The sequence below is a fragment of the Lontra canadensis genome, unplaced genomic scaffold (genome assembly GCF_010015895.1).
Source record: "Lontra canadensis isolate GAN:19392208 unplaced genomic scaffold, GSC_riverotter_1.0 scaffold30, whole genome shotgun sequence".
NCBI classification, from domain to species: Eukaryota; Metazoa; Chordata; class Mammalia; order Carnivora; family Mustelidae; genus Lontra; species Lontra canadensis.
The window spans coordinates 3,781,532-3,798,207 of record NW_022631024.1 but is presented as its reverse complement, the minus strand read 5'-3'; the positions used below and the strand labels follow the sequence as shown (position 1 = coordinate 3,798,207).

At 46.7% G+C, this 16,676-nt stretch overlaps 1 protein-coding gene across 1 annotated transcript in view; it reads right to left on the bottom strand.

Annotated features, from left to right (window-relative positions):
* Positions 1-16,676, bottom strand: part of PAPPA (pappalysin 1) — a 233,049-nt gene that overhangs the window by 81,281 nt on the left and 135,092 nt on the right. Inside the window, exon 10 of the mRNA XM_032865711.1 lies at positions 8,479-8,672. Within this exon, the coding sequence (XP_032721602.1) occupies positions 8,479-8,672 (194 nt within the window). The remainder of the gene's footprint in view (positions 1-8,478; positions 8,673-16,676) is intronic.

Genomic DNA, 16,676 nt, shown 5'->3' with positions numbered 1-16,676 from the left:
GGAAGGGCTTTTTTTGGGGTCTAGGTCTATAGATAACCCATCCAGGTGACTTTACAAAGTAAGGCTGGTGGGTTGGGGTGGGAGCAGGGGGCTTGCAACACAAACACAAACAAAAACAAAACCCAGTGCGCAGCCAAACCTCAGCTCTCCTCGGAAACCCATCCTTTGGGCCTGGCTTGAGAAAGTTTACTTTCAGACATAGGGAAATGAGCATGTGGTTTTGGGGACAGAATTCAATACCGCCAAAGCAGCGGGCTCAGCAAGCCGGACAGGCTCTCGCTTCCTAAGTGCACTGCAACCCCGGAGAGTGAATGCTGTTTACATTTTTTACGTGTTTCTTGGGTACAGAACATGAAACTAAATTACACAGCAAAGGCCATGCTGGCTACATGCCGGTGCCCCACTTAAAACAGAAACAATTAAAAAAAAAATAAAAGGAAGAGAAGAAAGAAAAGAAAATGAGCAGCAGGAATGGAGAGGGTCCTCAGGGGTCCTGAGTGAATGCCAGGAATGGAAAGAAGGAGTCTGGTCCTGATTCTGAGAGTGGGGAAAGAAGACATGGAGACCTGACGAGACGGGAGCAGGGCAAGCTTGGAGGGAAGACAAAAGAATCTTCCTAGAGGGGCTGTGGGCTGGGTTGGCAGGGCCGGGGCTGCTCTCCCCGGAGAACCGGTGGAAGCAGCCTCAAACCACAGAGCCGTGCTTGTTCTTGGGCTCCGAGTCAGGAGGCCACTAGCAGGCAAGAAATGAAGACTCATTCCCCAGCTGGGCCCCCTGTGTTCCACGTGGCACCGTCCCGGCTGGTGAGGACATGGCTGGTGTGTGCCTGCGAGGGCTGGGCACGGACCCCCGCTCTGCGCACGGCTCTCCGTGGCCAGCTGCCTTTGTCCGTGGGTCACAGCACCTGCTGACCTCTGTTCTGCCCGATTTCAGGGACTGTGTCCTTTCTTCCACGTAGGCTGCTCAAGGGCAGGGCTGAAGTTCACGGGTTTGTCTCCACCTCCACCCACGGCTAAGCACGATGCTTCGGACGTAGTAGGTGGGCAACACTCTCCCCCCGATTTTCCACCCGAAGAGCAGAATTGTTTCATAGCACACAGGGGCTTGAGAGGTTTAGGGAAGTTGCTTAAGCAAAGTCAAATCTTTGTTAAGTGGAGTAAGACCGAGAGACTCAAAGTCTCTCTCTCCTTGTGCCCCAAAGAGTATGCTTAAAAAAAATAATAATAATGACCAAACTCGGTTGTTCCTAATCGGATGCATCAACCGCTGAAACTTCATCAGCAGAAAGAAGCATTTCATTAGGAAATCTTTCAGCTGATCTTAGAAGGAAACACCATGGTTTTGGATCCACGGTCACTCTTGACAGGCACCTGCTGTGTATGTATTATCACTACTCGTTCACGGGTAGGAAGCTGGGGAGGAGCCAAGAGAACCGGCTTGCCCAAAGTGAGAGGGCCGGTAAGCAGTGGGCCCGGAGCTGGAGACCCCATGAAACTGATCCGAAATTTCACCTTGTTTTCCTTTAAGACTCTCCTCATCCAAAGCTTTTCAGGGTCAGTCATGATGCCTGGCATTTCTTAAGTTCGAATAAATGCCAACAGAGAGAAGGAGTGAGGAGGGAGGGGAGGAGAGTCTGGTGGTGGACCCGTCTGCCGGGATCGTGAGTAATTCTGCTGCCTTCAAGTCCCTGCCAGGCCGAGGCTGCCATGACAAATTCAGGGCGGTCACAGCGACCAGCCCAGGGACTCCATTCTGATGCAGGCGCTGTTTCTTATTCTCCTGGAGGGGTTTCTGGTGCCCCACATCAATGGGACAGGCTGTTACGGGCCACGGGACTTTCTGTTCTGTCTCCTTAGATGACTTGCACATGTGCTCTTGAAAAATTATTCATAAACCACCAGGAGAAAGCACATCCCATGGGTATTTGGGGAAACTGCTTGGAATCTTCTCTGAAATGTCAGTGTGTTCCTTTTGCCTGTCCTCCTCCTTCCACCACAGGCAAAGGCCATCCCATTTCACCAGCGAGAAGAGAGGCACACTTTGGTGAAGGTATGTGCTAGGAAAGGAGAACTCTCGGAAATGACCTCCCCGCTGGGGGTGAGTGCCAGAATTTCCCTCTGTGCTTTGCAAATCAGATCATCTGAGTAGCTCTGGAGAACTGCTGGTCCTGGTTGGGGTCGGGGGGCGGGGAGGGCTGTTTCAGTGGGGGGCCCATAGGGTGGCATATGGAAAGGTAGAGGGAAGGGGGAGGAGGGCCATGGGTGAGGTGCTTCGGCTCCCTGAGCCTCAGTTTCTTCATTGGGAAAGGGAAGGAAAACCTCTCAGTTTGACCATGTGCTTTAAAGCCCCAGGACAGGGTCTGGCACACAGGAGGTGTCCGACTGAGGTCTCTCCTCTTCCTCAAATGGACATCTGATTCTGTTAGCTCTGTGCTTCTCACCTCTGAAAAGCTCCCCCCTGCACTTAGGATAATGTCTAAATTCCAAGCATCAGAAGGATGTCCCTGCACACCATTATAAGCACATTTCTCAGCTTTCCCTCTATTTCTTATTGGTTTTTTGGATGTCTGTCTGTCTCCACCTCCTTCCCGTGTCAATCTCCTGACCCCCCACACTCCCTATACTGCATTGTACGTGCTCGTGCAGATCTGTTACTCTTGTGTCCAGAGAACCCAGTGGTTATCTGCTCCCTGCTCTGAACGTGAGGATAACGAACGCACAGAGAAATGCCACCTGCTTCCTGGCTCGGACTTGGTGGCCACCGAGGAGTGCTCTTACTCTGTGATTCTCTTACTGACACTGCCGGGTTTCCTGCATAGAGCGCAGGGCTTGCAACACGCCTGGAAACAACCCTGGAAACTGAGCAAAATTACCTCTTCCATCCACAAGTGTCCTCTTTGTGCCTTTCTTCTTGTTTGCACCTATAACCCAGAAATAACTAGGCATAGACCTGAGAAATCCTTTTTACACTTTGGGGTCAGCAACTTAAGACATGTCCTAGAGTCCCCCCCATAGTTTCATAAACACATTTTAAATGGCTTTCTGGAGAGAGCAATGCTTCACCTAAGAGGATGAGTGTCTACATGTGGAGTCTACACCACATGACAGAAACAGTGGGTGGTCTGCACAGCAGGCTAGAAACGGTGGCTAGCAATTCGGGTATTGGTGCAGCAAATTCCATATTCTGGGTGTTCCTTGAATGCACACTATGTATGAAAAGATGCAGAAGACATCGGTTCTCCCAGCTGCTTCTCCAGGGTCGCTCGCGGCAGCAGGCAGGAGCAGCCCCGTCCTGCACCCAAGCTCGTACGATGAACACAGGGGTCAGCCCTCTGGTTCTGCCCCCTACAGGGGTGAGTCCCGAAGCTGCTCACCCGACCCTCTGAGATTCGCTGTCCGAACCTGGAAAGTGAGAGGAGCAATTCCTATGTCTGTAGCAGTTTCAGTAGGATTCAAGGAATTGGATGCAGAAGCTGGATGAACTTGATAAATGTTATTTTTATAATTTGTGCAAGGTCTTCGGAGAGTGGGCGAAGGACTTTTCCTTCCCCACTTGCTGGCTCTCATCCCTGCTGGCTGAGCAAGCTGATAGCGCTGTGGTTTCTTCCTCAGGGAAACTCCCTCTGATTCCCACTCCTGGGTCTTTGGCTGCTGCCTGTAGTCGGACACACCCCTCCAATGCAATGGTGAGCCCTCTGAGGGCAGCAAAAGGACCAGCGCCTCTCTGGAGTTTCTTAACATGCCTGGTATGGTCCGGAGGTTGCAGGAGACACGCGCTAACACAACAATGTCTAACTCAAGGGCATGTTGACTGAGCTTCTGCAGAAGGGTGGGTCCCTGTGGACTCTGGGGGAGGGGGAGAAGCCTTACATGAGCTGGACAGAGAATCAACATCTGAACTACCCAGTAAGTGGGGGGGTGGGGGCGGTGCTAGGTGTCTTCTCTACATTTATTCTCTCAATGTCCACCAGGTCGACGCTGTCATTCCCACTTTCCCAAAGAGGAAACTAAAGTTCCCAAGGAGTCATCTGCTCAAGGTTCCCAAGTCAGAGGACGGGTGAAGAGGGCAAAGCCACAGTCCCATGATTTCCATGAACTCCCACCCTCTTTACCTACTCATGTTCAACAGTGTAAGATTCGAATAGATTCCTGCTCGGGCCAATGAATAAGAGAATTAATACATAATTCAAGACAAATTATGATTTGTTATTTTAATGGAGGCCTAAAGCATTATGAACGTGCCTAGAAGCTGGTCATAGCAACTCAAGGTAAAGTGGCAAAGAACCGATGTGGCCAATGACGCACTGATGGAACAGAAAGTCAGAGAATTGATTTCAAAGGAAGGAGAGATGTCTAGACTCTCACCGGCCTTCTAAGGCCAGGATCTCCCATTCGACCACCAGCTCAGCCTGAACGTCTTACTGTGGTGAGCTTAGTAGATCACACAGCACTCCGACCCCCTGTGGATGCTTCTCGTTCTTAGAAAGGTTTTCTTTATTTTGGCCCTGAAACTACTGCCCTGGAAATGCTTGGTCTAAGCTTTACCCTCAAAGGATTAACCAAATAAATTGGTTGGATGACTGAAGGTCTGTAATCCCTGGAGAGCCCAGATAGTCAGTATTTCCATTTCCTCCTTGGGCCACTGCAGAAGGAGGGGGGTGCCTGTCCAGATAGGAGGAAACGGGCTGGGGTAGAAACGCTGGGGGCGGGGGCAGGAGGAAGCAATATCTACATCTCATTTTGGCAGCCTATGGTGTAAAGTACTAGAGAAATGCAAAACATGGAGACAAAATTAGGACAAGATGAAATTTTTGCAAGCACTTAACCCAAACCATTTCTGAGGTTCCCTGAAGAGAAATAACTTGATTCCTCCGGTTCATTTCCATTTTTGCTCTGTCTCAGGGACTTCTTGAATTCCAGCTGGGCCGGGAAGGTGCGTGGCCAAAATATCCAAAGAATGTCTCTTATGAGAGGGTGTTCAGCCCAGTTTGCACACTGGAAGTTCTGATGACTCTGATAACGTCTGGATACACGACTCAGGGCTTGGGGTGGAGTAGCGTAGCCCTAACCAAATTTGGGGATCTTGTTGGAGGAGAATGGACATGCAAGAGACTGGAAATTATTAGACGCTAAGAGCTTTTACAGAATTGAAACTCAAGTTTTTAGCAGTTCTCCAGACTCACGAAGCATGATGAGTGTGGCTCTGAGGCCATCCCAGCGAGAATCTGCCAGCTTGTTTTGATGGGGCCACTCCTCTTGATAGAATTCTCACACCTCACAAGCCTGGGGGCTGGTTCTTCCACTCTCTGGTTTCTCCCGAAGGTTGTGGCACAGAGGTAGGCACCTATCCTACAAACACCTGCCTTTACCATGTTTATAGCATCAGGGGGAGTGACAGAGAGTAGGACAAAACAGGCTTGTAAAGAGGAACAAAGAACAATTGTGGTCCCTTCATCCCTCCCCCCAAGTTAAAGGAGCGTCCTAGTGAATACCCACCATGCGACCTCAGAACAGTCTGCCTGGAAGGGAGTGGGAACAGCCTGAACTCAGAGGTATGGGCAGTGCCCAAGAGTCTGCTAGAGGAGAATCCAAGTGCCTCAGGGCATTTGCACAGTGACACCAACAATAGGATCTACCCAGCTGCATTTCTCCCTGCTTGTTTCCCAGTGCAGTTTCCCAGGTGTCCACTGACTTCTGACTTACAGGGATGACTGCATATTCCCAATCTCACTGGCATCTTCTACAAGATCCTAATCTTAAAATCTTTCTTTCTGGGCTGTGTGGCTCTGGGGAAGGCACTGCCTCTCAGTGTCTCCAAGAAGAGGGGCTTGGCTGTGGAGCATGGGAGGATCCAATGTAATGGCCAGTACACCCCCATGACCCTGCACCGCCTTCCACTCTCCCTGGGACCCAGGGCCCTACATGGGAATTTCATGTGTGTGTGCAAGCACATTCATGTGTGTGTAAGAGAGACAGAAAAAGAGAGGAGGAAGAGGAAAAGGAGATGGTTAATTGCATCGGGGGAAGGCGAGGGGCACGTGGTGCCTCTAAGAACCTTGCAGCTCCTTCTTTCAAGCCATCAACCTCTTCACTGGAAGCCCTGACTGGGTGAAAATTAACCAGCAGCCTCCTCTAACCAGTGCCCAGGGTAATCATGAAGGCCACAGTCAAATGTCCTCCTCTTCCATGCAGTCAGAAGGGAGCCACCTTTACACTCCAGGGAGAACCTCACCCAGAATCACACAGGCTGTTTGTCTGTGCACCCGTGCACGGGCATCACTATGCATGGCGGGGTTGTGGGGGGGACAGTGCGTGAGTGACTTCTAGGCATTTGCTTTCAGTCGGGGGAATCAGGAGACTTTTGTTCTGCCGCCCTCCAGGCTGCCTGCCTGGCCCTGCACCCAGCCGGCAACACACCCCCTCCACTGACCCTGTATTCTCCAGCGAGCTGATCTCATTATGGCAAATTTAGTTACAGCTGAAGTCTCCTTGTAACAAAGATTATGTCCAAGCCCAGAGTAATGGAACCTAGTCGATTTCATTAAAATAAAATTGGTTACAATGAATAATTCAATAGGATGATTTTGTTTCCTCATCTCCTCTTTGTAGATCGAAGAGCTAGTATTTATAATGATTTTTTGAAATTGGATTTTTGTTTAGGAAGAGATAATCACCCATAATTCCTGACAGCCCCTCCTTACAGGACTGGAATAATTGCCCGGTGAAGTCTACTTTCGAATGCTAAGGCTGGACAGTTCCTTCTCTCCTTTCTCTTACTTTCGCGGCCATAATAACACTTGGGGTGGTTTTGAAACACAGCTGCTACCTCAGCTCTTGCTCATGTGAGATTCCCAGTGTGTTAATTCCCTTGTTTGAATGACGTTTTTTAAACATTTCTAGAACCGGCTGCTAGTGCTGAATTGGGAATTCCTGGCGCTATTGCTGGCAGGCCCTGCTGTTCCTGAACAGGACCTTCTGTGCCACAGAGAGGTGATGCTCTAGCATCCTCGTTTGGTGGTGCTCATTTGCATGCATGTGTGTGTGTGTGTGTGTGTGCACGCGCATGCGCACACACACACGTGTGCACGCATGCATGCATCGACAGTCAGTCAGTAGTCAATTAAACACATGTTTCTGGAGCATCTAGTCTTGTCAGGCCCGTGCTTGAAGATGAGACAAAAATGAATGTAACCCAAAGCTGTTCTCCAAGATCAAGCAGCCTAGGGGGAGCGAGATGTGCACACAGGTAATTCAGGTTCAAGGTGACAGGTGCAACCAAAGAAGAATTCAGCAAGTACAGAGATGGCACGGGGAGGATGAACCCTAGACACCCACTTCTTCATTCGTTCCTTGATTCATTCATTTACTGGGCTGGCACTAAGCCAAACTCCCTTCCACCTGACTTAGGGCAGTCAGAAACGAATACAAACACGTAAATAATCTAATGTGTGTAAACACAAGCAAACAGACAAATGAGAAAATGGCCAAAGAAACACTGTGACTTATAAATGAGGTGGACCTATCTTGTACCTTGTAAAGGGGTTTTTCACTGGGCCCCAGAGGAAGGTTGCATCTCTTTTTCATCTAAAGAACCACCACCCCCTCTCCCTGCCCATCCAGCCCGAGTCAGGGAAGCAACACAAGAGAGGAATGGCTGGGAATCATGACTCATCTGCGAGGCCAAGAGCAGGTTGGCCTCTGAGATGGCCACTGGGCCAGGCAGTTGGAAGCACTGAGTCGTGTCTCTGGGAAATGGGAGTCTCGGAAGAAGGCAGGTGCTTGCTCACCAGGATAATTGGAAAGGGGACTCTGGGGACACCAAGGCCATCCCTAGAATCACACAAGCACTGGTGGCCCCAATCTCTTGTTCCCTCAACTAAACCTAGCAGACCCCTGGGGCAAGAATCCTGGAACATAAATAGTGCATTAGGGCACTGAGGAGTGAGTCACAGCTTTTTAGAGTGGGGAGGTCCCTGGAGATCATCAAACTCAACTACCCTCTAACTTAAAGATGGGGGAAAATGAGGCCCAGAGAAGTGGGGAGATTAACTCAAGGCCACATAGCAAATTCATGATAGAGTTAATTCACAGGTGAGTGCTCAAAGAGCATATGACTCAGCAGCCTCCTCCAAGGGAGGAAAAAAAAAAAAAAAGGCAGGACTCCCCCCAAAGAATTTGGTCTTACCCCATTGAGTTCCAGTGGTGTATCCAAAGTGGAATTCTTTCACCAAATATGAATTATAACAGGTAGAGAAACAGGAGGACAGGCTTTACCATACTATGCTCACAGTCTCTGCATTTAACCATCCATGTTTCATCCCTGACAAATGGTACTCGTGAGGTCCGGAGATTACATTTGGTTCAAGATTCAGTCAGGGGGCCACATCCAGTGACATTACATTTGAGTATGGCAGCCCAGCAGGACAGAGCAGAGACACAGAACATCTGTAGGAAATGTCACACCTGGCTGGGAGCTTACCTGGGAGGCTGCCGGCTGACCAATGATGACCCAGCCTGGACACTGCTGGTCCTGATGCGAAACTGAAGCATTGGATGCCCACTGATCCAGGAACCCCTGGGGTGTGTAGACCCCACAGTCCTTGATGCTAGTTTTTTGTTCAAACTCCTCACACACACCATCACCATCATGGAAATAGCACCGGCTGGGTTCATCTGCAGGAGATGGACAGAGAAGGAAGAGAACAGATAGATATTTGTTCTTTGGTCTCAGCTGAAATCCACAGTAGTGGGATGAAACCAGCACAATTATCAGCACTGTAAAGCCCGTCATCAGTGGCCACGAGGGATTATTATTCACCCTTAAAAAGGAGATCCCGCCATTTGTGACAAGATGATGAACCTGTAGGACATGATACTAAGTGAAGTAAGCCAGACACAAAAGGTCCACTAGTGGACGATTCCACTTGAATGAGGACTAGAAAGTAGTGAAACTCACAGGAGGAGAGACTACAGAGGTGGTTGCCAGGGGCTGGGGGGAGGGGGAAATTATTGAGAGTTACTGTTCAGTGGGTATAAAGTTGCCGTTATACAAGACGATGTAAAACATCACTAAACTTCTGGCTAACCTGGGCTTATGGTTACATCGAGGATATGCATATATATTGAGCATATGCATATATACCAATACATGGTTATATTGAGTATATGCATACTTGCAAATTTAGAGCGTCTAATCTTGTACTACATATGTTCGAGCACACACATTCACAAACACAAACCCCGAGTGAGCGCCACATCCATCTTATGACAAAGGCATTACTGTTCTAATTTTTTCAGTCCTCCAGATTAGGACTATTGCCCAAAGCTGGGGCTCCCAGGTGGCTCAGTGGGTTAAACATCTGCCTTTGGCTCAGGTCATGATCCCAGGGTGCTGGGATGGCCTCACTTGTGTTCCCTGTTCAGTAGGGAGTCTGTTTTTCCCTCTCCCTTTGCCTTTCCCCCCAATTCATGTGCACTCACTCTCTCTCTCAAATAAATAAATAAAATCTTTAAAAAAAAAAATAATAACTTGCCCAAAGTCGCATGGTGTATTCATGCCAGATCGTAGTTTCAAATTCAGGCTTTCACCTTCCAAGTCCTGGGTACACCATCTGACACCACAGAACTTCACAGTGGCAAACTGAGGTTTATTGAACTCCAAAGAGAGTTCCGTGTAACCTAACTGGCTTCATTCCCAGTTCTGTTAACTCAACTGCTCTGGTACTTAAGACAAATCTCGGGGCGGCTGGGTGGCTCAGTCATTAAGCGTCTGCCTTCAGCTCAGGTCATGATCCCAGAGTCCTGGGATTGAGCTTCCATCCAGCTCTCTGCTCAGCGGGAAGCCTGCTTCTCCCTCTCCCACTCCCCCTACTTGTGTTCCCTCTCTTGCTGCCTCTCTGTCAAATAAATAAATAAAATCTTTAAAAAAAAATGACAAATCTCTTTTCCCCTCTGGGCTCAATGAGATAAGAGGGTCAGCGTGCCCAGTGTCCGGGAGCCCTTCCTGTCTGCTGGTCCAGGCTCCTCAGGGCTTGGTAGTTAAAGTTAAAGGCCAAGTGAGTTCTCAAGCTCCCATGTAATTCAAATCACAGCAGGGACAACTTAGAGCTGCAGCGGGCCACAGTGACTCTTGGCGGCCAGGACACAGATCATGGAAGCCTGGAGCTGACAGGTGCCTTCCAAGGAGGCAGGAGCCATGCACGTGGCTTGCTGTTTCAGCACCGATCAATACCAGGAGAAATCAGAATGCAGCTGTCTGAAAGAGAGTCCTCTGCTCATCCGTTAATAACTCAAATGTCAGGTCGTCTGTGCTCTTTTCCCAATATTTCTGGGAAAAACTAAATACCCCTTTCTGTGTGGGCTCCTATTCTGTGAAGATTCCTAGCCCAACACTTAACTGTGCCGACCTAGCTACATACTACAGCTGTTCTGAAAGACAGAGCTTCTTGAAATCTGGTCCCTACAAGGTGTCTTCGGGTGAGCCTAAAGTCATCATCCAAACTAGTGATGGAGATGCTATGAGAAACTATGTCCAGGCAAAAGGCACGTCTCCAGGGAAAATCTGAACATCCCAGGCATATCAGAACACAGAGTCATCCTAAGAATACTGCTTGGCCTAGGACATCCTTCCCCTATATACTCTAAAACCATAGAGTGGAGCCCCGTTTCTGATCAGGAACTGACTTCTATCCCTCTTATTGGCTATCTAACCTTGCACAATTAGCTTCACCTTTCAGCCTCTGGCTTTCCATCTGTAATACAGAAAGGATGGTCCTAAATGCTGTAGTAATGTTGTATGGTGACAGATGGTGACTACACTTTTCATGATGAGCACTGAGTCACGTACGGAATTGTTGACTCAGTATGTTGTACACCTGAAACTAAAATAACATTGTATGTTAATTATACTTTAACAAAACGAAAAGAAAGGAATGATCGCCCCAGCCAGGAAAAACCTCTCAGGATACCCACAAAACTCTCATAGGACGTGGACATAAACATGCTTTGTACATTCTAGAATAACAGTCAAGAGAAAAAAAAATATTCTTCTTTTAAGGGGTCAATTTATTTCTAGCTGGCTGAACTCACCTTGTGAAATCAGTATTCACCTAAAACACTCTGTGCGGCAGCCCGCCCCCACTCCCCCCAGAAAGAGCCAGGGTCAAGTAGAATTAAAACTTGGAATTCTAGGATGCTGACTATCTGAAAAAGGAGTCTGTGAATTCAGGGGCAGCAGAATGTTGAGCCCCTTCCAAGCTCCAAAATCCCTTGTTTATTTCAGCAAACAGTTTATATAGTGAAACACTATCAAAAGAGCCAGAATAAATCAATTCATTATAATTCAATTATTTAAGGATACATCTGAGCCAGCTGAGGACGCTAGTGCCCAGTAGCATGCCCGGCAGCTCAAGGATGCAGAGAAGACAGACTCAGCACTTCTCAGTAGCTCCAACCTCTTGGTGAACGGGGCCAACTTAATATATGATAAAATGTAGACCGGATCCCAGAGTGACCAGCCATTCATCCAGATGTTACTCTTTTGAAATTCAATCAAGGGAATTGCAAAAAGCACAGGTTCAGATCCTAGCTCTGTCATATATAAGCTGTACAGGACTTAAATAACCTAACCTCTCTGAACTTTATTTTCTCATCCATGAAAAGAAAGGGAGGTAATAATATATCTACCCAGTGTTGTTGCAACGATTTCACGAGATGATGTGTACAATGCCAGCAACTTCACCCATTTTAGCTAAGGGGATACTGAGAGCCAGAGGCAGTAAGGAGTCTGCTTCCAGATTAGAGGGAGATGGGGGCAGAGCTAGAAGTAAGAGCCTGGCCTTTTTAGACCTCAGAGGGAAATGCCCCCTTTGCCCCATGTTCCAGCTACAGAATAGTGAAACCACGTCCTTTTGAGGATAGGATTGTGGGGTTGCTTCACTGCTGGAACTACATTCTCCCCCTCCAACACCAAGACAGGGAACGTAAGATTATAATAAGATCATGGAAGATCGATTCTCTAAGATGACTTAATTCATATTCTCAGCAAAGAGACCTCAAGAGTGGCAGGAATTAGGGCTAAGTTAGGAATTAGGGCTAAGTTCTCATGAAGGCCAACTTCTCCCTGATTATGTTTAAGACCTCCATATTTCTGTCTTCTGGGATTTAGAAGAACCAGGAAATGAAGGAGAGGTAGGGGTAGACACAATAGATAAATAAGTGAGAAGGTATTCCAGTAGATGATAGATAGATAGGCAAGCAGAGACAGAGTTAAGAGAGAGATAGGAGGTGGTAGAGAGAGAGAGAGAGAAAGAGACAGAATAAATATGCCTGGTTTCTCCCTTAAGATTCTGCTGACAAAGCTACCATGAGCCACTTTTTGAAATAACAGCCTTGGACTCTGCTATTCATTTTCTCTTGCTACTGGAGTCCCAGGGGCCCTTCAGCTACATCTGCCAGTCTTCATCTGGGGAATTTTCTCTTCCTCTCTACTCCCATGCCCCAAGCAGTGTAGAGAACAGAGCGAGGAACGGAATAAAAATGCATGACCAGGAAAAACAAAGACAGCGACAACAACACAATAAAACAAAACTGTCCCTCCCATTTTCATTACATCCATTTACTTGGTGCTCGTTGAACACTTTATGCTGGTAGCTGAGCAGATTATAGTGAAACGAGTTTAAAGTCAATACCAAAGTCAAATGATCACCCTGCCACCAGCCTTCCCTGTAGTAGCTAGGTGGCACTAATCATTATACAGCCCCCAGGAGCGCTCAGCAAATAACTGTTGAATGAATGAATGACTAAAATCTAGCACTCACAATGCACATGTTCCTGTCCAGGCATGGTTCACACTCTGCGCCCTTGGAGAAGTTTCTTTAGATAGGGTCTTATGGTGTTGGGAAAGGGGCTGAGATGCCGGTGATAACTGGCTTATAATGGGCTTGCTCGGGGCAGTATGATTTCCCCACCTCACTCCTTCTTCCCCTGACATAAGAGAACTTGTCTCAGACTCAGTCCCTCTTGTGCAGTAACACATTTAGAAACTGTTCTATCCAGCTAGAGGACCTGACGTGGGGCGCAGGCATTGCCAAATCTGTCATCCCCAGATGAACTTTCCTGTGCTACTTTCTTTTCCTTCTGGAAGAAACTCACTCAGCTCCAGGAGCCTGAGGCAGATGGGCTCTCTGTAAGTGGACAGACACAGATGATGCTGCTTCTCATTGACTTAATTTTCAATTTCCATCTGTCTGGAGCATCAGGATGAAGCTATGCCCCTGCATTCCTGAGGCTTGTCTGAAGGACACTATTTGAGATGGTCAGAGATTAGTACCCCTACTTGAGAGCTTGGAAGCCAAGTCTTAGGAAAATGAGATGAGTTTACCTTGGCATGTAAGCAAAGCCTGGAGTTTAGGCTTTTGTCAAGAGTTTTTGTCCTTAAAGTCAGAAACCCTGGATTCAATCTGTCCATGATTACCAGGTAATCGTGAATCGATTTACTTATAGTGGAACGACTTCAACCCAACTGGGGGACGCTAATGAACTTCAGCTTGATTAGAAAATTGTGAATTTGCAACACCACTAGAATCCTTGAGGTGAATGAATAAAAGAAAAAGCTGGAGAGTTCATTGCTGGAAAAGGAAGCAGGTACTTAAATTGCTCTTGTCAGCTCAATACAAGAACTTAAGAGGATTTCCACAAGCCCTCATCTCAAGAATCTTGAAGACCAGATAATCATAAGCTATTGACTACTGCAAAAAGGAACTCAAGCCGATGTGTTCTTCAAACAAGGCCTGAGATAGTGGATATTCCTCAGGATGGTGGGATAATTTATTAGAATTGAATTCTAACCCCAAGTACATATCTGCCCATGCTGCGCTTCACATGTAATGCTGTGACAGATTCCCCTGCTTAGGGAGATCATCTTCCCTAGCTTGGCATGCAATCCTCCACAACAAATCCCTCCCATTTTCCAAAGCAGCCATTCCCCATCATTCCGTCATGCCCTCACATGGGTAGATTCCTCTGTCTAGGATCTATTTCTCATTTTTCACTTTGCTAACTCCTGCTGGGTCTTCATATACAGCTAAGAATGTCTCCTCTGGCAGGCTGTCTCCATCCTCCCTTCTCTCTCACTGGCTCCCATCCTAGCTCGATTAGACGATTTTCCTCTGTGCTCCTTCTCACAATTCCCAGATTCACCTGATCTAGCTTTGGCCAACCTGTCTATGAACAAGACCCTCTTTCAGCCATCCCAGCAGGCAAGAGGTATCTCTGGGTACAAAATTGCTGACCCTCATGCCAGTAGTTCCAACTCATAGCACAGGATCTAGAACAAAGGAGGTGCCTGACAAATGGGTGAGGAATAGAGGAGTGGATGAATGACAAATGAAAGCAATGGATGCTTTATATTTACTATTGATTATTACCAGTTTAGGCATGTTCTCAACTAACCAGGTATTGGTATACTTTTCTGTGATGTGATTGCTGGCGATGTCATGAGAGTACTAGATACCAGATTTCATCAAAACAGAGGTATCTTCTTCCAGTGGAATGACATATCTTGTCAAAAAGATTGACTAGCTTCACTGTTAAAGTTTGAAATTAAATCTTCAAACTTGGGGACTAACAGCAGTTTTTCTAAAACAAACCCCGAGGGGTGGTCTCACAAATGTATCCATAACATCCAGTGGGACTATGAACAGAGTAATCCTCTGGCAATCATTTCAGCAGGCAACAAGCAAGACGCACTAAGGCTTTCTGAAGATTCAGGAGGGAGGGTCATTATTATCCCCAGCTAAGATAGCTTTTCACTGCCTGATGAGAACTGGAGAAGAGAGTCAATCCTCGTTATCAGTATTTATCTACTCAGTATCTGCTCTGTGTCCGTGCTGGTACTGGGGATACACTGACGAATTAGACTGGGCTCCTCCCTTCTGGGTGGAATCAATACTGCTTGGGAAAACAGGAAAAGGCTTCCCAAGAAGATGGTTTGGGGCAGCGTCTTGGAGGAAGAAAAGAATTGGAGGATGTGAAGGGTGGAGTATGAGCGATAGATGAGCCTGGATCATTGTGTGTATATGAGGAAGCTGTCAAGGTTAGAGTTACGGAAGAAGGATGAGTCCTAGGACTGATGAACTGAAAAGCTGACCTGAGGCAATGCCACATTGAGGCATTTGAATTTTACTGTTTAGAACTGGAGAGACTTGAAGGTTTTTCCGACAGGAATACCTGTGATTTTCACACTCTTAGAGGCAGTGAGGTAAAAGACCTGATTTGGTTTACTAGGTGTGCCGTTTACTATTTATATGACTTTGGGGAAATTACTTAGAATTTCTAGATCTTGCTTTCTCTGTTTGAATGGTTGAAGGAATGAATGTTTACTCTGATGCTCAGATCACCTAATAATACATATGATTATGTAACAATCCAAAATATTTGCTTAGTTTCTTCTGTGTGCTAGGTACTGTGATAAACTGTAGGTCCAGAGCAGTAAATAAATCATCCATGATCTTCACCTCATGGAGCTTATAGTCTAGTGGTAAATGTAGGTGAAGCATTCAGGACATAATAGGTGATCAGTAAATGGTCTATGACAATGATGACGATCTTGGAGTTGAAAGCAATGATGTCATTTCCTGTATGGGAAAGCTGAGGTTCATAGAATTGAAGTGATTTGCTGAAGCCTTTAGAGAATGTCTCTAGCAGAGACAAGACTAGATCATTGGTTCTTGAACAAATAACGCACAATGGCCTTTCGACTACACCATGCCGATTTACCAGACCGTGTTTTCAGTATATAATTCTGGCAACAAGATAATTCGTTACCCTTAACCAAGTTTCTGTATTCCTATTGGGAATCTCCATTTTCACTTTCACAACATCCCTGGTGTGGTCCAAATATTAGTAGTCCGAGAAGCTTTCGGGGTTACCAAGTCTCCAGCCCATCAAGGAAAAAGAAAATAAACAAACAAACAATAAACAAAACAAAACTCTCCACAGATGAGAGCTTTAAGAAATAGGAAATGTAATATAAGACTCAGGGAGTAAGCAAAGAATTTGAATGCATGCTCTCCTGATATGGGCTACCTTCCAAAGGATGGTAGGATTGACCTGTCTTTCCAAACTTCTTGTCTGTGAAGATGGGTCAGGTTTTGAGAAATTAGTACGTATCTCTATTTCCAGCTGAGGGAATAGTGATTGGCATTAGGATATTCGGTTAGTCCAAATGATTACTATTTTCTGTATTTTTTTAAACACCAGAAAAAAATTGTATTTTTAAATTCAGCTGTTTGTTTAGGGATGGGTCCAACCACAACAAGCTTCATGCCACATAACAGTTCATCCAAACAACAACAACAAATGACCAAAAAATGCACAATCTTTGCATCCAAATAATAGTTTCTTGGAACATGGAAACTGGAGTGCTTAACCCCCAAAGGTTTACAAAGGGGAAGCTCGGCAGGGAGATGGTGGTGGCATATTGGCATATGTTGCCTCTGGAACAGAAATATCTGGACTTTATATCGCCTATGTTTCAAAGGCTTCATGGCAAACCCACACTGCTGACCTCATTTAATTCTATTCAACCCGGGGTTTGTTCTTAACCTCCTCAACCGGATCAGTCTGTCCAGAGTACAGAAAGCAGGGTGGTGAAGGCTTCTAAAGAACCATGAATCT